Source organism: Schistocerca piceifrons, chromosome X (assembly GCF_021461385.2).
Source record: "Schistocerca piceifrons isolate TAMUIC-IGC-003096 chromosome X, iqSchPice1.1, whole genome shotgun sequence".
NCBI classification, from domain to species: domain Eukaryota; kingdom Metazoa; phylum Arthropoda; class Insecta; order Orthoptera; family Acrididae; genus Schistocerca; species Schistocerca piceifrons.
Window position 1 is genome coordinate 438,480,292 of NC_060149.1, and position 20,076 is coordinate 438,500,367.

General features: G+C 39.9%; 1 protein-coding gene across 1 annotated transcript in view; it reads left to right on the top strand.

Moving 5' to 3' along the window:
* Window positions 1-19,711, top strand: part of LOC124721602 (protein trachealess-like) — a 309,705-nt gene extending 289,994 nt beyond the window's left edge. The window contains exon 13 of the mRNA XM_047246653.1: window positions 17,688-19,711. Within this exon, the coding sequence (XP_047102609.1) occupies window positions 17,688-17,885 (198 nt within the window). The 3' untranslated portion in view covers window positions 17,886-19,711. The remainder of the gene's footprint in view (window positions 1-17,687) is intronic.
* Window positions 19,712-20,076: the final 365 nt, after the last annotated feature.

Consider the following 20,076-nt stretch of genomic DNA (forward strand, 5'->3'; position numbering starts at 1 on the left):
AGACGCGAAATTGAACTGACAGGAAGAAGATGCTGTGATATGCAAATGATTAGCTTTTCAGAGCATTCACAAAGGGTTGGCGCTGGTGGCGACACCTTTAAAGTGCTGACATGAGGAAAGTTTCTGTTGTGTACATAGTTCCGCGTAGTCAGCGCGTAAACAACTTTCCCACTAGAGCGCGCCCCGCTAAGCACAACAGCGCAGGCGCAGCGCTCGTCCTTCTCCGCACTACGAGATGGCGCTGCCTTAGAGACGGACCAAATTCTGCTTCCGCCAATCTGTGTATTAATATGTAACGCAGCCAATGAGATTGCTGCTAACGTAGAACCTTTTCTCCTCGCGGATCACACTCGCGCAGTGATACCTGAACGCGCGAGGTATTATAACAAGTGTACAGACCTCCGATTAGTCAGTGTGCATCAGTCTGCTTTAGTCTGCATTTGTCTGTACCAGTCTATAGTCAAGTTTCAGTCTGCGCCTAATAAGATTATCATATTCCTGTACATGGCCATGAAGAGAAATGTATAGACACTTTGTCAAGTATCAGAGATACGTGAGAATAAGATTAACTTACCAAGACCAAAGTAACTTCAGATTGTCAGTTGTAAACAGCATCCACAATCAAGTTACGTAATATCTATGCTTTTTATTATTTTAATAAATGTGTGTGAAAATTAATCAAGTTCTGTTTAAAGTTGGTCACTGTCAATCTGCTACTCTAAGCTTGCAAGTGGCATTTCTATCGTCTGACCTAACGGCAGAAGATAAACACGCCACGATAGAACCACGAGACATATTGCTGACATTCGCCTACTTCGTTAGAGCGACAAGTCAACTAATCTGATGGTGTGTGTACCGAAGGTCTTACAGTACACACACCACAGTTTCCAACCGATTTCTCATACACGAACAGCAGTTGACCGGCGTTGCCTGGTGTAACGCTGTTGTGATGCCTCGTGTAAGGAGGACAAATTCGTACCATCACGTTTCCGACTTTGATAACGGTCGGATTGTAGCCTATCGCGATTGCAGTTTATCGTGTCGCGACATTGCTGCTCGCATTGGTCGAGATCCAATGACTGTTAACAGAATATGGAATCGGTGGGTTCAGGAGGGTAATATGGAACGCCGTGCTGGATCCCAACGACCTCGTATCACTAGCAGTCGAGATGACAGGCATCTTGTCCGTGTGGCTGTAACGGATCGTGCAGCCACGTCTCGATCCCTGAGTCAACAGATGGCGACGTCTGCAAGACAACAACCATCTGCACGAACAGTTCGGCGACGTTTGCAGCAGCATGGACTATCAGCTCGGAGACCATGGCTACGGTTACCCTTGACGCTGCATCACAGACAGGAGCGCCTGCGATGGTGTACTCAACGACGAACTTGGGTGCACGAATGGCAAAACGTCATTTTTTCGGATGAATCCAGATTCTGTTTACAGCATCATGATGTTCGCATCCGTGTTTGGCGACATCGCGGTGAACGCACATTGGAAGCGTGTATTCGTCATCACCATACTGGCGTATCACCCGGCGTGATGGTATGGGTGCCATTGGTTACACGTCTCGGTCACCTCTTGTTCGCATTGACGGCACTTTGAACAGTGGACGTTACATTCCAGATGTGTTACGACCCGTGGCTCTACTCTTCATTCGATCCCTGCGAAACCCTACATTTCAGCAGGATAATGCACGACCACATGTTGTAGGTCCTGTACGGGCCTTTCTGGATACAGAAAATGTTCGACTTCTGCCCTGGCCAGCACATTCTCCACATCTCTCACCAATTGAAAACGTTTGGTCAATGGTGGCCGAGCAACTGGGTCGTCACAATACGCCAGTCACTACTCTTGATGACGGCCAATCATGCAGTTTGAACGGCCTAATGCAAATCGTACGTACTACTCTTGATGAACTGTGGTATCGTGTTGAAGCTTCATGTGTAGCTGTACCTGTACACGCCATCCAAGCTCTGTTTGACTCAATGCCCAGGCGTGTCAAGACCGTTATTACGGCCAGAGGTGGTTGTTCTGGGTACTGATTTCTCAGGATCTATGCACCCAAATCGGGTGAAAATGTAAACACATGTCAGTTCTAGTATATTATATTTGTCCAATGAATACCCGTTTGTCATCTGCATTTCTTCTTGGTGTAGCAATTTTAATGGCCAGTAGTGTAAAACCCTTTAGCTACTTAACTACTCGATGTCCGTCCTCTGGGCTGGAATATGTACACAGCTATCAGTCCATAACTTGCCTTCAGCTGGTCCCTGCTGTTGTGTACGTCTTCGTACACAGTGATAAGGAGTGGGGGGCTACAGAGTGCTACGGCTACTGTCGTCCAAAGAAAACTGGACAAGAGCAGAAATGATTAGCGAACAAGTTAACACAGCAAACAGAAGATTTAAGTAATTTGTATTTTTCCGAGCGTACGCAGACTCATTACAAATAATGCAGCAAGAATTAGAGTTCAGCTCTCAATGTAAACAAGGATGAGGCTCTCTGAACTAAAGCACGAAATAGGGTATCGGGGCCGCGACTAGGCGGCATCTGCGTAGCGTCAGTAGCGACGTGGCTCCAACGCGAGTGGGCTGCGTGCTTACCGCCAGACGTCCTATACTGCGGCAGAAGAGGGCGCTCGGAGTCCACAGCCGCTGGAGGCGTGGCTAAGCTGGTGCGCACCTTTGGCTCCGCCAGATCCCGCACGACCACTGTCGGGAAATAAGTAATTCCGTTGCCAGCTTTATCACGCCCGTGGGATGGCACTGAAACGTGATACCACACCTAGCAATGTCTACAATGACAAAACAAGAATACAGATCAAAGTCAATAGCCAAAAGTCACACAAAAATGCCAACTCTTCAAGTTCCCATGAAAACAAATGTAAACTTGTTTCATTACTTAGACCTGGCCAAGTCTGTCTATTCCATAAAATCTCACCTCCATCTAGTTAACGAATCCTCGATTTGATACCAGCTTCTTCGCATCTTGCACGTGGGGCACCATAAATCATACTCCAGCACATTCAGTTTTCCGTATCGGAAGAAATACTTCGTGGATCACGGTGGTTCACAAAGTCTCTGAAGTCATAAACTAGTAGTACTTTCGAACCGGCACGTCCATTTCAGAAAGTCCGCCATTCCAACATCCAAAAGGGCTACTGATCGAATTCCCCGATTTACTTAACTTCAGACGTGCAAGAATCGAATATTGGATAGAGCTTATATTAAATTATTTATATAACTATTAGTTGTTTTAAGAAATTCGGCAGTCCAATAAATCCTAAAGGCTCATCTTAAATCATACGAGGGTTGGAAATCAAAAAGTGGCAACTATTTATTCACAGTCGATACAAAAGAGTTACGCGTTTGCACCTGTTACTGTCCTTCAAAGTAGTCACCTGCGTTGTGTAGAACCCGTTGCCAGCTATGTGGAAGGCGTAGCATACCGTTAGCAGAGTCTGTTCTGTTGATGGTGCGAATGGAGCGCTCTAAAGTTATGGTGATTCTCGTGTACGGCTGTGATGTTGTTATCCTAACGCAATACGTTCCTCCACGGCAGACCGTCAGTGCACAGTATTACTGCCCATTTTCGGAGCATCACCTGCTACCAGCTTTGTGCAAGAAGCGGCGACACTTTCTGTGCAACCCACTCATCATTTTGCACGACAATGCACGGGCGCATACAGCGCTAGCTGTGGCTGCTCTGTTCGGTCGATGGGACTGGGAAGTACTGTACCATCCACCATACTCCTCGCACTTAAGTCCTTGTGACTTTGATTTGATTCCGAAGATGAAGGAACCATTTAGTGGCATTCACTTCAGAACTGTTCCAGAGATTCGACAGGCAGTAGACCGCTCCATTCGCACCATCAACAGAACAGGCTCTGCTAACGGTATACTACGTCTTCCACATCGCTGGCAACGGGTTCTACACGACTCTTGTGATTACTTTGAAGGACAGTAACAGGTGCAAACAAAGTAACTCTTTTGTATCGGTTGTGAATAAATAGTTGCCACTATATAAGTTCCAACCCTCGTTCGTAACTAGTAAATAAACGTTTCCCCATTTCTGGTATACTATTGAAAATAACTGTTCTTAAATAATGTATACTTCAGATCAAAATAAGTGTATGTAAGTCTTTATGTAGGTTTCCGTTATTTCTAGTGCTAACTCTGTCATCCAGGCTGTTGACTGAGAAAATGGATAAGTTGTCCCATTTACTGTAAATTTCATTAAAGAATCAATACCCTTCTAGCTGACAGTATACCCAATTATTTGGCCAGTTTTATGCGGGGCTTTATTAAATTTACACTACCAATAATCATGTTACACACTATCTTACTTTTCCTAATGAGTTTTTCCAAAATGCAACACCGTATGACGTAACTGAAGAAAATTAAACAATTTACGCCACATTTCAATTATTTTCACCTTATCTGATCGCATCATATTGCAGATACACTTGCTTAGGCGTTTCAGAATTATTTGTATTGCGTGTTTCTCTAAGTCGAATTTGTAATCAATTCCAGAAATAAAATGGTGTCAGGTGGAATGAACACAGCGAGTCTTTTCAAAGTTTAATGACAATTAATTGGCTAAAAACCATTTCTCAATCTTCATGGAGGTTTCATTAACTGTCCTTTCTAAAACTATGCTTGACTTGTCATTTATCAAAAAAATTTTATCAGTTTCCACTTTTAAAAAATTAAAATTCAGCAACGCTACTGATAGGTCGCTAGCATGCTCAACAAAACAGAGATTCTAAGATGGAATCTTGGGGGACACTACAGATAAATACTTCCCAGCCGACTGTCAACATGACAGCTTAAGTAGTGTGCTTTTTGTACTGACTCCTCTTGTTCCCATTACAGCAAAAAATTACCATGACACAATTATATTCTCATTCACATAAAAGAGCACTGTGTTCACGCCGTCAAATATCTAATATCAGCAAGGTCATGAAAATTTCGCGTAAACGATAATGCAAAAAGCAACAGGAAATCGGCGATTTTTACTGTCATAACGGAAAATTAGTGGTTTTTACGAACTATCGCGTAATTATGCATTTACCCCGTTTTCTTTTGGAAATGTCACGAGTCTGAAAGTATCAATTTACTGCTATCGGTATTTGATGGATTTTTGTTGTTGAAATTGCATCTAGACCTTTTTTTCTCACTGTTGACGTTTGCGCATAACCTTATAGCTACAGATCATTTCTAGTGTGCAAAACTGATTCCCTAGATGCGACGTCAGCTTAAACTACACTATTTCGATCGAAGTCGATTAAGGTAAAAGTCTTATTCGCTTACGGCACATTTACCGACATTGCAGAAAATCGATCCAAAAAATGATGCGTTTTGGAGAGCTCTTTTAATGCGATACTGCACTTACACTGCATATTTTCGTAGTAAGCAAATAAAAATATGAAAACCGACAAATATGGCACTTAAGTTTTGCAAAGATACAGAACGAATAACATGGCACCTGCTCGGACTGCTTCTGTCAGTCAATCACAGCACGGGACATTTGGGGTCAATAAATGTAATTCAGTTTTGTCAAAAACTGACATGGTATACAAAAGCTGTTTCAAAATAGAGTTTAATTCTTAAAATGAAGAAGAGTAACCGGCTACTGGTAATAACGGAATCTATTAAGAACAAATAGTGCCCTTACCTGTTTCGAACCGACAGGTTCGCCATGAAATGGCTATTTAGTTTAAAATTTCATTTAGGCTATGCTGTACACGTGATGTTGGCTGATTTCCTGGGAATTCCTTGCCGTAGGGCATCACAACGACAAGGAAATTTCGCGACGATGGAAATCAATCAACATGACGTGTACAGCATGAGCTGCATGAAATTTAAAACGTGATCATCCGTTTGATGATGCACCTGCCGGTTCGAATCAGGAAACGGTGGTATTTGTTCCTAATGAATAACATTATTAACGGTGGCTAGTTGCTGATTTTACTTTTTTCTAATAATTAACCTTTCTGATAATTAATCTGTACAAAGTAATTGATATGCGTATTTGCATTTCCAACATAACACCGAAAAATAATTGAATGAGACAAAAATGAAGAACATACGGTACTATCAAAATAAACAGTCAAAAAATAACATCGAAGTTGGTAAAACATAACATCAAAATCGGGTAAAAACAGCACCAAAAGTGACAAAAAAAAACACCGAAATTGCTTATAAAACTGTACGGTTTTCCCTTGTCCTTAACTGTACGATCCATTAGTTTGTCGCCGGAGCTCCAAGCATGATTAAAACAGTCACAGAGATCTAAAAGTTTAATAAGATTATTAATTCAATGTAAGTACTAAAGATAAAATCTGGATATATCGGGTGTTCCTCTTAGGAGTCGTCAGACACGTTCTCTCTGGTGTTTCGTCAGATATTTGCATTTCGTTCTTGCAGTGTGTAGCTTGAGTCAGTCCAAAAAAAAATACTGCTCATCACGTCTTTGATTCAGCGACCAGTATTAACGGAAAGAGTCGGTTTGTTTCCTGTTACAAAGAAAATCGTGTCAAAAGAGGGATTTTGTGTGCCCATTCGATAGAGCGGTCCCAAATTAGTCTAGTGCGATATTCAGCTTAGATGTATGTATTAACGTGGACACAGTAAAAAGTTTGTTCATCTCTCCTTCGTTGTCCGGTTTACTCCGTCTCGTGTGCCGCCATGGCCTGCCGCTATCTGCTACCGCCATGCAGCAACGCTAGTCAGTCGCAGCCGGACTACTCGTTATTTTTCTTGTTTTACTATCCCTGTTATTACATATCGCTAAACTGAATATCACACTGGACTAATTCGGATCCACTCCATCGAATTGGCACATAAAATACCTCTTTAAACATAACATTCTTTATAAATGGAAACGAAACGACTATTTCGATTGACTCTGGGGGTGGCAGACTACAGCTACAGATTGCAAAAACGAAGCTGAAAATATCTGCCGAAACACGAGAGGAAATGAGCCTGATGACTCTCGGGAGAGACAGCTGGTACAAGGGGTTCAAGTGGTTCAAGTGGCTCTGAGCACTATGAGACTTAACATCTGAGGTCATCAGTCCCCTAGAACTTAGAACTACTTAAACCTAACTAACCTAAGGACATCACACACATCCATGCCCGAGGCAGGATTCGAACCTGCGACCGTAGCAGTCTCGCGGTTCCGGACTGAAGCGCCTAGAACCGCACGGCCACCGCGGCCGGCGGTGCAAGGGGCGTGGTGTTTTGGAACAGTTTAGCCGTTTCGCGACGCAGTGAGCAGCAGCGGGCTGTTTCGCAGGTGGGCCCCCTGCCGACGCCGCCGGGCAGCGACGGCAGTTCGTACGCGGCGGCCGCGGCGGCGGCGGCTGCGGCGGCGGCGCCGGGCGGCGGCGGCGCGGCGGGCGGCGACGTGGCCTTCAGCAGCCTCGTGTCGTCGTACGCGGCGGCCGCTGCGGCCGCGGCCTCCGGCGCGGGGGCAGCTGCGGGGGCGGCGGCGGGGGCGGGTGCCGCCGTCTCGAGCGCCGCCGCCGCCGCCACTGCCTACGACTACCACTCGGCCATGACTCCGCCCTCGTCCGTGTCGCCGCGCGACAAGCACCAGCAGCAGCTCTTCGACGGTTACCAGTACGAGCTGCCCGCTCAGCCGCTCCCTCTTAAGCCGCAGGTTCGCATATATAATTACTTCGGTAGATTCGTTGACACCACTTACCTTTCTTACTCGCTCTCCAGAACTCTCGGGGAACTAAATTCTTTTATTGTATTTTTCGCCCTCGGGTCTCGTCCGGTCTCGACCTCTTAGCAACTCATTAGCAGACGATCTGTTTAAAAACAAAGAGACAGGGAGACGGTAAACTGGAGCAAGCTCCCTGTTTTAATGTGGATCCTAGAATGTACGGATAACCAACTAACACAGATAATCCAAGATACCGGAAACTGCTCCTTACAAAACGTGCTATATGTCACAACAGAAAACCCACTGCATAACTAATTCTCCAGAAACTGACGATTTATTTACAAGGGTGCACTTAATTTGGAAATTTGTGGTAAGTTCCTAAGGGACGAAACTGCTGAGGTCATCGGTCCCAAGGCTTACGCACTACTTAATCTGACTTAAACTAACTTACGCTACGGACAACACACGCACTCGAACCTGCGAGTGCGGGTAGGGAGGGGGGGGGGGGGGGGGGGGGGGCACCGGGCGAACCGCGACAAGGCGCCAAGACCGCGCGGCTACCCCGCGTTGCGGTGCGCTTAAAATCCACCTCATGATGTCAGTTCAGGAACTACGAGAATATGCTGAAAAGTTATGCCTCCGAATTCTTTATGTTAAAACTCTTAAAACTTTGTAGATTAAACAAAGCTACAACCCTCTGAATTGTAGCGTGTAGAATTGCGCTGTGTAATGTAACTATGCCGGTGTGTGTGAAATGGCATGCCGTAATCGAGTTTCGAGTTCAAAAAGTTCATCCACTCTGCTGTGATATATGAAACAAACTGACGTCTTGGGTTCACTGTGATCGATCATCCTCTTCGTCCCATTCGATTTTCATCTGCTTTCAAAACTTAAATAACACTTCAGAGGACTTCATTATAATAGTGGCGAAACGGTGCAAGCAGAGGTGATGATGTCGCTCTGCCAACAGAGTCAAATATTCGACAGTGGTGATACCAGCAAACTGGTCTCATATTGGGAGAAATATGTTCATTGCTGGGTTGACTATGTTGAGGAACAAATATGTGGACATAAAGAATAAAGATAAACAATGTTAATACATTCGTTAATTTTACAAAGCCCTAAGAGTTTTCACACAAGCAATTCAGAGTCATTACTTTTCATCACGCCATCATACTTGATTGAGAAGTAGTAGCTTCGAGATCAAGCGAGCCAACAGTGACCAGGAGAGTTGCGTGCTGACCCCGTGCCCTCCCATGCCGCAGCAGAATGACACCAGTGCTAGAGGATGACACAGTGCTCGGCTCTCGTCCGGTCTCGACCTCTTAGCAACTCATTAGCAGACGATCTGTTTAAAAATAAAGAGAAAGGGAGACGGTAAACTGGAGCAAGCTCCCTGGGTTAATGTGGAACCTAGACTGTACAGTCGTGGACAAAACGAGGGAGACCCCTCGCCTTTTCGTTATGTTGATCCGCACAGCTTTAAAGTCTGCTACACAGTATAACAGGCAAGGAGACGAAGTGCTACCAACATACTATGCACAGGCATGAAATTGACGAACTATCCAAATTTTGTCAGACTATTTTCAATCATATGTAAGACTATACGAGGGTTAGAACTTAAATAGTGGCAACTATTTATTCACAACCAATACAAAAGAGTTACATGTTTGCTCCTGTTACTGTCCTTCAAAGTAGGCACCAGTGTTGCGTAGAACTCGTTGCCATTACTCGCTAATAACAGTATTTTGTTATTTCGATAAACATCCCGAATGATTGTACATAAGCGGTGACGTAAAGATAGAAAATTTATGTTTTAGAGTCTAGAAAGCTCTAGGCAACAGAAACTGCAGATCATTTTGCCATTTTCATTGCGAAATTTCCGGCTTATTCATGTCTGGGGTAATAATAGAGGGCTCTTTGCCTGGGTTGTCTGCTAGCGTAGTGAAAGGTGTTTGCCACTGCAAGGGAGGTCTGGTTTGTTTTCGGTTCTAATCTCGATGGAGGCAGATAGACTATCAGTAAAGCAATTTTAAGAAATTCTCGCGCCCCCAATACGTTTTATTGCCACATTTATTCTGTACTGGCGCCCTGTGGATGTTAATATGAAACTCTTGTAGAATTTCATACTTGGTGGCTACAGTTGACTATGTGACAGTATGAAATGGATAACTCATACATCCCAAATTTAACATTTAAAATAATAACAATATAAAGCTTATTGTGAGAGAGAGCCTTCTGAAAGTGAAAATTAGTAAAAAGATATGTAACTAGTGGCATATGTGTGCTAAATGTACTCTAGAAACTGTATAGATGATGCAAGCCTGCAAACACAACCAGTAAGTAATAAGCAGGTACTTGGTAGTCACAAGTCTACCCTAAACAGCTAGGATGAAATAACAGTTAAGTCAAGCTTCTATTAGACACATGCAAACCAGAAGAAAAAGTGAATCCAACAAAGGAAAAGGAAAAATAAAGAGAAGACCCATTATAACAATTCAGTAAATACTTGATGATGTTGTTACAGATATCACTATGATAATTTCAGAACTGATGTGGATAGTTTTTTTTTTCAAATTAGTATAAGTTCCAAGTTCTTCAAGTATATCCGTATGGCATCCTTTAGTAAAAATGAGATATATCCTCATTTGGCCTACATAGAATTTTTTCACATTTAGTCTTACATATGCAAAGCTCTGTGTATTTATAATGAACTGCTCTTTCCTTAATTTTGAGTACAGAAGACTACCTTCATTTTATTCTTAGGAAAGAATGAATAGTTTTCTCAGATGCTTTACCTCTGTAAATTAACACCACAATTTTTTTCTATCTTTTCTTTTTTGTCAAACTGAATATTGCTATTCTAAGAGTAGTAAGCAGAGGAAAGGACACAAAAAACTGTGACTAATTTTTACCTGCCTTTCAGTGTGGTAGCAGATTCTGTATGCAGTGTGTTTCAGGATACACACACACACACACACACACACACACACACACACACACATACACACACACACACACACCAGGTTCTTGGGTGGTTCCCTCGATTATCAAGTGAATGCCAGAACTTGTAGCCCACTCCTATATCTTTTTAATTGGGAGTCCCTCTGGTAGGGCATTTGGCTGAAATGAACTGTGACTCTTTAATGGTTTGAATCCTTGCTGAATGGAGTAGAGAACAAAAAGTGAAAAAGAAATTCTAGCACCAGAGTCGATTGCTATACCTGTGATTGACAGCGACATAGGTACACTGTATATGTCAAAGAGTCACTGACTTTACTCTGTTAACACATCAACACACACTTACCCATAAATTTTGTTTTCAGTTTTATTTATTTATTTATTTATTTATATTTTTTTGTCTAGGACATAATTATCATTGTAGAAACAAAGTTGGTTGTAAGACAATTGGCAAAAATAGAAATGCCCTCCCATTTCTTCTCAAGTGACACTCCTTTGTTCCCACTACAAGCTCATCTGGTTTTTGAATAAAAGTTCCCGACTCTGTTATGGGACATCACTTGATCAATGTAAGTATAGTATGAAAGAGACAAAAATATACCCTCTAGCATGAGAATCTGTGTGGAGGTCTGTGGCAAGTATGGAAGACATTGTTATGTGCTCTAGGCTATCTCTATTACTGAGCAAACAACAGAATCTGACTTACAGAAAGTTTGGGGGGAGGGGGGGGGGGTGGCAATAGCCTTCCCTGTCCAGATTTGTCTGAACACTTGTGGCATTGCCTTGACTTCAATGCTCAAGAAATGGCCAAATTTTTCCTTGACAGTCTTGAGCTCAGATCATGACTGGCCATTACTGGAAGTGCGTGTCTGTACAATTCAGTTCTGAAGCCATTCCCTACTGTGAAAAGCTTCTGTGATCACTAATGTCTCCAGTACAGTTCTTCTCAGTCATTATGTACAAGACAGAATTGCTGCTTCTTGAATTTTTCACATCATTATTTCATAAAAATGATCAACAGTAAACAAATAACTTATCAAGACAGCTTGTTCATATATACACACACTAATAATAAAAAAATCACACAGTTTTCAACTTCTTGGCATATTTTGGTAGAACATTTCGTAACTCTGGCCATTAATTCATTTCTTTGAGCTTACTTTTTCTCCATAGACTTTGTTTTACAACTGGTTCCTACAAGCAAAAATGTTATAGGTTAAAGAGTAACAAATTTTGTGGCTAATGAAAGTGGTCAGTCCACTGTGTGGGGAATGTTGGATTCAGATGATGTGTTCTTTGATGAGTCGAATGTGGAGGGGATCAATAATTCTAAAAAAAATCATCCAGTCATGTAACAAAATGAATGATTCTCAGAAACAATTACAATTCATTTTGCAGTAATCTCCACATGTGAGTCTTGTAAGACTATTTGGTGAGAAAATTGCACCAATTAATCACTTCTCAATCAAATTCCACAACACATTTACAGTGACACAATCATAAGAACTAATCTGTGGTTTTAACACACCCCACTGTAAGTTTCCAGTGTTGTTGATGCCGTTGTGAGTGAAACTAGCTTCACCAGCTCAGCAATTACCCACTGACATGATTCTAATCACACAACTTTATTGCTTGTGTGAAGGTACTGCATGCACTGATATTCTAACATAAATTATACAATCCATGCTGATGTGACATTTGTCATACTTTTGTATGTGTAACACTAATATGTGTGACATCCAATGTGTGGTGGTCATAGGACTATATTCTACAGACTCAAGAATGGATTGTACATCATCCAAGTTTTGTTTACTTGTATGTTAAGTAGAAGTTTTTGTGCTGGGAATAGTGACAGTCTCACAAAATTCACTGAAAACACAAAAAACACTTCTGAGTGTAGTTCTCTGCTTTTAAGAAACAACAGTATTCTTAACAAACAGCAACTTAAAAGTACTGGCTGAGCTAGTGTCATGTACAGCTGAATCTTATTCTTCTGTGAGAGCAGTCAGGAGTTGAATAATATTTCAGTTGTAAGAAGCAGCCTGAATATTGTCTTATGGGCTAATAAATAAACAAATAAAAGATAGAAGAAAATAATGAAATTTTATTTTATGTTCATTTAGACATAGATAAGTAAATAGCAGGGGATCCAGAAAAAATAATTAAATAAAAACGTTCCATAAAAAACTTTCCTATCTCAATGAAGCACACATTAATTCTTTCAGACTTGTAGTGTGCTTAACAGTGTAATAATTTAAGATCAAAGCTGATAAATAGCTTAATGTATCTCTTAATATGCATTAAAGTGCAAGGAGACAGGAGATTGCTTCAGACATACGTGCTGCAGACTTATATTCAAGGTGAGCTTGGTCTTACCAGCTATAATTACACTCCACTGTTGCTTCAGTCTCATTACAGGAAATTGCAGTTGCACCCCATAAAAATTTTGTACTTAGCTGAAATTGTGTTTGTGTAACATCTGTCACTTATAGTTCTCAGTAAAATTTACAATGAATTATAAAATTTTATATTTATGCTTGCTAGGTTCTAATTTCCATCAATACTCAAACACTATGAAGTTTGTATGTTTCTGTCCTAAATGGTTTGATCAGTTTAGCTGTTATAATTCTAAATATGTTAGTATTCTTGTTTCTCTCTTTCATCTCTTATCAAATTCTTTGCATTTTTTTAGTTGTCTGTTTGCTTAATCCTCATGAATTCCTAACTGTGTTTTATAGGGCTGACATTCTATGAATTCAAGGTCCAGGTCATCAACTGGATTTTATCATCATGCTCCTCAAATCACAGCCACATGATTCTGATTTCATGACTGAGACAAATGTCTTGTTAGATAATATTATCAAGTGGGGAAGATATTAGCCATGTCTACAACCACTTGCTCAATGGTCATAATGGTTTGTGACACAGATTTGTTTGTATCCTCAGCTGTAATTATATTAGTTTTGTAGTGTATTACTAACACCAAACATCAGCAAGGTATAGCCATGCCCATGGTACAGGGTGTTTATAATTTTGTGGCTCATTAGTGTATATTCCATCAGACTAAATCACATTACACAACAATTCCTTGAAAGAGTGGGAAATGTTTACATCTATACAAATAAGCTTTGCACAAGATTACTGCCTATCTATTAGCACTTATTTCATACCAGATGGCTGTAATGGTGAGAGGAGATGCAGCTTTACTTTAAACCTTCACAAGTAATATAACATTTTGTTTTTAACTTGTATGCACCTATTTTCCAGTTTCTTTTATTTATGATAGATTTTCCCCCTCTCATCTATTCTAGAAGTCTCAAAAATGTTTCCTTCAGTCCATAACACCTATATTTTCTATTTAGTTGACTATTTTCTAGTAATTTTTCTTTTCAGACATTTACCCATTAAAAACCACAGTCCTCTATTATTGAGCTTATCTTCCCTTCTTATTACTATATATCTGTCACAGTTATAGACAGTAGGTCTGTTGTTGTTGTCTTCAGTCCTGAGACTGGTTTGATGCAGCTCTCCATCCTACTCTATCCTGTGCAAGCTTCTTCATCTCCCAGTACTTACTGCAGCCTACATCCTTCTGAATCTGCTTAGTGTATTCATCTCTTGGTCTCCCTCTACGATTTTTACCCTCCACACTGCCCTCCAATGCTAAATTTGTGATCCCTTGATGCCTCAGAACATGTCCTACCAACCAGTCCCTTCTTCTTGTCAAGTTATACCACAAACTACTCTTCTCCCCAATTCTATTCAATACCTCCTCATTAGTTATGTGATCTACCCATCTAATCTTCAGCATTCTTCTGTAGCACCACATTTCGAAAGCTTCTATTCTCTTCTCGCCCAAACTATTTATCGTCCATGTTTCACTTCCACACATGGCTACACTCCATACAAATACTTTCAGAAACGACTTCCTGACACTTAAACCTATACTCGATGTTAACAAATTTCTCTTCTTCAGAAACGCTTTCCTTGACATAACCAGTCTACATTTTATATCTTCTCTGCTTTGACCATCATCAGTTATTTTACTCCCCAAATAGCAGATCTCCTTTACTACTTTAAGAATCTCATTTCCTAATCTAATTCCCTCAGCATCACCCGACTTAATTCCACTACAGTCCACTATCCTTGTTTTGCTTTTATTGATGTTCATCTTATATCCTCCCTTCAAGACACTGTCCATTCCATTCAACTGCGCTTCCAAGTCCTTTGCTGTATCTGACAGAATTACAATGTCATCGTCGAACCTCAACGTTTTTATTTCTTCTCCATGGACTTTAATACCTACTCTGAATTTTTCTTTTGTTTCCTTTACTGCTTGCTCAATATACAGATTGAATAAAATCAGGGACAGGCTACAACCCTGTCTCACTCCCTTTCCAACCGCTGCTTCCCTTTCATGCCCCTCGACTCTTATAACTGCCATCTGGTTTCTGTACAAATTGTAAATAGTCTTTCGCTCCCTGTATTTTACCCCTGCCACCTTTAGAATTTGAAAGAGAGTATTCCAGTCAACATTGTCAAAAGCTTTCTCTAAGTCTACAAATGCTAGAAATGTAGGTTTGCCTTTCCTTAATCTATTTTCTAAGATAAGTCATAGGGTCAGTATTGCCTCACATGTTCCAACATTTCTGCGGAATCCAAACTGATCTTCGCCAAGGTCGGCTTCTATCAGTTTTTCCATTCATCTGTACAGAGTTCGCATTAGTATTTTGCAGCTGTGACTTATTAAACTGATAGTTCGGTAATTTTGACATCTGTCAACACCTGCTTTCTTTGGGATTGGAATTATTATATTCTTCTTGAAGTCTGAGGGAATTTCGCCTGTCTCATACATCTTGCTCACCAGATGGTAGAGTTTTGTCAGGACTGGCTCTCCCAACGCCGTCAGTAGTTCCAATGGAATGTTGTCTACTCCCGGGGCCTTGTTTCGACTCAGGTCATTCAGTGCTCTGTCAAACTCTTCACGCAGTATCGTATCTCCCATTTCATCTTCATCTACATCCTCTTCCATTTCCATAATATTGTACTCAAGTACATTGCCCTTGTATAGACCCTCTATATACTCCTTCCACCTTTCTGCTTTCCCTTATTTGCTTAGAACTGGGTTTCCATCTGAGCTCTTGATATTCATGCAAGTGGCTCTCTTCTCTCAAAAGGTCTCTTTAATTTTCCTGTAGGCAGTATCTATCTTACCCCTAGTGAGATAAGCCTCTACATCCTTACATTTGTCCTCTAGCCATGCCTGCTTAGCCATTTTGCGCTTCCTGTCAATCTCATTTTTGAGACGTTTGTATTCCCTTTTGCCTGCTTCATTTACTGCATTTTTATATTTTCTCCTTTCATCAATTAAATTCAATATTTCTTCTGTTACCCAAGGATTTCTACTAGCCTTCGTCTTTTTGCCTACTTGGTCCTCTGCTGCCTTCACTACCTCATCCCTCAGAGCTACCCATTCTTCTTCTACTGTATTTCTTTCCCTCATTCCTGTCAATTGTTCCCTTATGCTCTCCCTGAAACTCTGTACAACCTCTGATTCTTTCAGTTTATCCAGGTCCCATCTCCTTAATTTCCCACCTTTTTGCAGTTTCTTCAGCTTTAATCTACAGTTCATAACCAATAGATTGTGATCAGAGTCCACATCTGCCCCTTGAAATGTCTTACAATTTAAAACCTGGTTCTTAAATCTCTGTCTTAGCATTATATAATCTATCTGATACCTTCTAGTATCTCCAGGATTCTTCCACATATACAACCTTCTTTTATGATTCTTGAACCAAGCGTTAGCTATGATTAAGTTATGCTCTGTGCAAAATTCTACCAGACGGCTTCCTCTTTCATTTCTCTCCCCCAATCCATATTCACCCACTATGTTTCCTTCTCTCCCTTTTCCTACTCTCAAATTCCAGTCACCCATGACTATTAAATTTTCATCTCCCTTCACTACCTGAATAATTTCTTTTATCTCATCATACATTTCATCAATCTCTTCATCATCTGCAGAACTAGTTGGCGTATAAACTTGTACAGTAGGTCTATACATACATATATCAAATACAATGTACAGGCATCAGACAAAGACAACATTAAATCATTTATCTGTAGTACCTAGACTACTGTAATGACAGAGAATGCCTACATTGTCAATATTTATAGGAGTTTGTTCATATAAGATAATGCAGACCTTACATTCCATGGAAAGCATGCTTTTGGTTCTAATTAGCCTGATTATGTTAGTCCCATTATTGGCTCATAAAACATGTTTGAAAAAATCTCTCAACACTGATTTCATGCGTAACAGCCCACCAGGGAAATATACAGTTACAAAACAGACTGTGTGTCCCTTATAGCCAGCACACCAGTAATTTCTGAAGAAAATTCTTCCATTTGACTGAATCACCAAAATGCTTTATTTTCATAATGTAGGAGTCTGTAGCTAGAAGCCTGAAATTGTTATGTTGCGTCACATCAGAAATAATATTAAAGATATTGGTGAGCACTAGAGACTTTCCTTCCACTTACACAGAACTTTTTCAAATGTAATCAAAACTAGTTATTTCAAAATACTGCAATGCTATTGCATTCTAGAACTCACTCATTGGCACACCAACTAATCATCTCCTCATAGATATCATAGCTATCATAATATAATGAAGTAACATAATATTTCAATAAAATCAGGTAAAGAATTCTCTAATTCTGAAAAATGTTTACATATATTACTACTTTTTTTAATCAGAGCCTGAATATTTGCTCTCTGTTATTAAACTTTAATGTAGATACAGTAAGTTTCATATGAAAGTTGGAATTTGATGTACAACTTTTCCTTCTGGTTCTTGCTTCTTTTCAGAGACAATACAAAATATGAGATACTCATAGTTTGCAAAATTTTGATAATGTATAGGATTGTCATAATACTTTCATGTTGTAAGAATGCTTATTATAGTACTCTAACTACAATTAATAGTTCTGTTGAGACTAAAATAGGAATTCTTGTTTCAAACTCTGTACTTTCTGTCCTCTTACACAGGTGTACTCTGCTGTACATCCATCGGCCCTAGATGCTGCATACTCATCGCTAGACCAGGCACAATTCTATCACCACCATGGGGCAGCACAAGCATTTCATCTCTACCATCCAGCAGCTAATAAGACAGTGACAGCCACAGCAACTGTCTACCCAGAAGCGCTGAAGAACTCTGCCAACTGGTATTCCACCACTTCCTAGTACAGCCAATGCAGCCCTTCAGAATATTTGTACTTAATGTCAACACATGTAATATAACATACAGTTCATTTTTCAGTGTAAGATATTACAGAGTGTGTCTAGTGAGCACATTTGGGTGAGAAGAAACTGCAGGCCAAAGTAAACTTTCTGCTCTGTTTTCTGAGACTATAGTGAAAATTCAGTCTGTCCGATTATTTAACAGAGCTTGGAACTGAAGTGATAAGCATTCCAAGTGTACAGGAAGCTTTCTTTTACATATTTCCTTCATATGTAGGTCATACAGTTTGCAGAAGAAATATTTGTAGCTGCAGCTGTGTCACTGCAGCATGGATGAATGCAGATACTTTTACAGACAAAGCTAAAATACAGTCTGAGATTGTTCTGCCTTACAGATGATGGAGAGGTATGATTCAGCCCCATTGGATCCAGATGGAGGGCTAAAAAGTCAATGACAAGGAGTATTCTTAGCTCAAGCATAATAATACTCTACAATTTCTTGTGTCTGGTTAAGAACACTATCAAAGATTCACAATTAACTGCTTCACACACTGAAAAAAATTGTGATTGGCACTCAGTTGTATTCTACTAGATTCAGTGTTAATGTTTAAGCAGTTACAGCTTCAACAACAGCAGCATTAGTTACATGAAGAAAGAAGACTCAATTTCTTCAGAACTGTGTTTTAATGTCATCCTGTGCCACATTGCACTGTTGACTCACAATGTATATTTTCTCAGTCGAAGAATTTTGCTATTAATTATATGTAATTGTGTCCAGTTAGGCCTATTCTTTCTTGTAGTTTCCTTGTCTCCATATTTATTAAGTAATACAGCTATTAGCAAGAACTGTTGAATGTTGACATTTTCTGCTATTAAAGTTTCATGTGTTAAATTGTATTAGGATATGTTTTGCATATCTTCTTATGCAGAATAATTGGAACCAATATTTCCAATTTTTCAGTGTAAGTGAACAAATGTTACAAGTCATTTTTTTGTGCATGGTTGTGTTTATAATTTTTCTGCACTACTGTTCATTCATATATGGAAATAATTCTGAAATGTTATTAGAATGAAAGTAATGAAGTGTGTGTATGATGGTATATAAAAATGTAACATATAAATATGTGTGTTTACGTGTTTCAAATGTGATTGAAGTTAATGTGATGGTTACTGATAAGAGATATAGTTCTGAAATTTTTCAGAATGAGAATTATGTGACAGTGTATTTACGATCAGATTTTTACTGTAAGTAATGGACACTTTTCAATAGGTATTTTTGCCTAGCATTATAACTAAATGATGCATAAACCAAAGTTAGAAGTGCTATTTTGAAGGAGGGCTGCTTCAGTTTTTGTGCCATTGACCTGTGCAATAGTCTGTGGTGACGAAGTTAAAACAGAAACTTCAACAGGTTCATAAAAGCTGTGAAAATCAGAATTGAGAACATTGGCATCATGAGTATACACACATTTCTGCATTTGGTAGCCATCATCTTTAGCTCTAGATTTGAGCTTGTAACAGAAATGAAAATTCTGAGACCATGGCGAATATCAAATTTCATTTATATTGCAAGCCAAAGGGAACTCAGAGCAATAAAAACTTTCAAAGAAACAACTGTACTACTGAGAAAGTTTTTGATACAACTATAGAAAAAAACATAACACTGGCAATTGGCATGTATGATATGTATTAGTTTGGGTTGCATATTGCTGTGAAAACCAGGAGCACATTCGATGTTCATAAATGTTTTCTGTCCCTCAAAAATAAATTTTGTTTAGATATCATATGCAAAAATACATAACTCAAAAGTAAGCAATAAGGATTTTTTTTTTTTTTTTTTTTTTTTTTTTTTTTTTTTTTTTTTTTTTTTTTTTTTTTTTTTTTTTTTACAAAAAGGTTCTCTGTGCAATCTGAAGTAAATTGTTGTATGTTGCTTACTAACTTTAAAAACTCAAACAGCTCTGTTTCCTGCATTACACATTCTCTGACACTACTTACTGAATTGATTTAAATACACTTTGATTCCGCAATTTGTTTTTATGGATTCATACTAATGACCAAGTAAGTCAAGAAAATCAATATCTTTTCTGCAATACATGCAGTCTTGGTAGTTAAGTTTTGCAGTGCTTAGATAGCTGGCAATCCTTTCAGATGCAGTCCTTTATCAAAGTGTTCACTTAATCACACTGGGCCA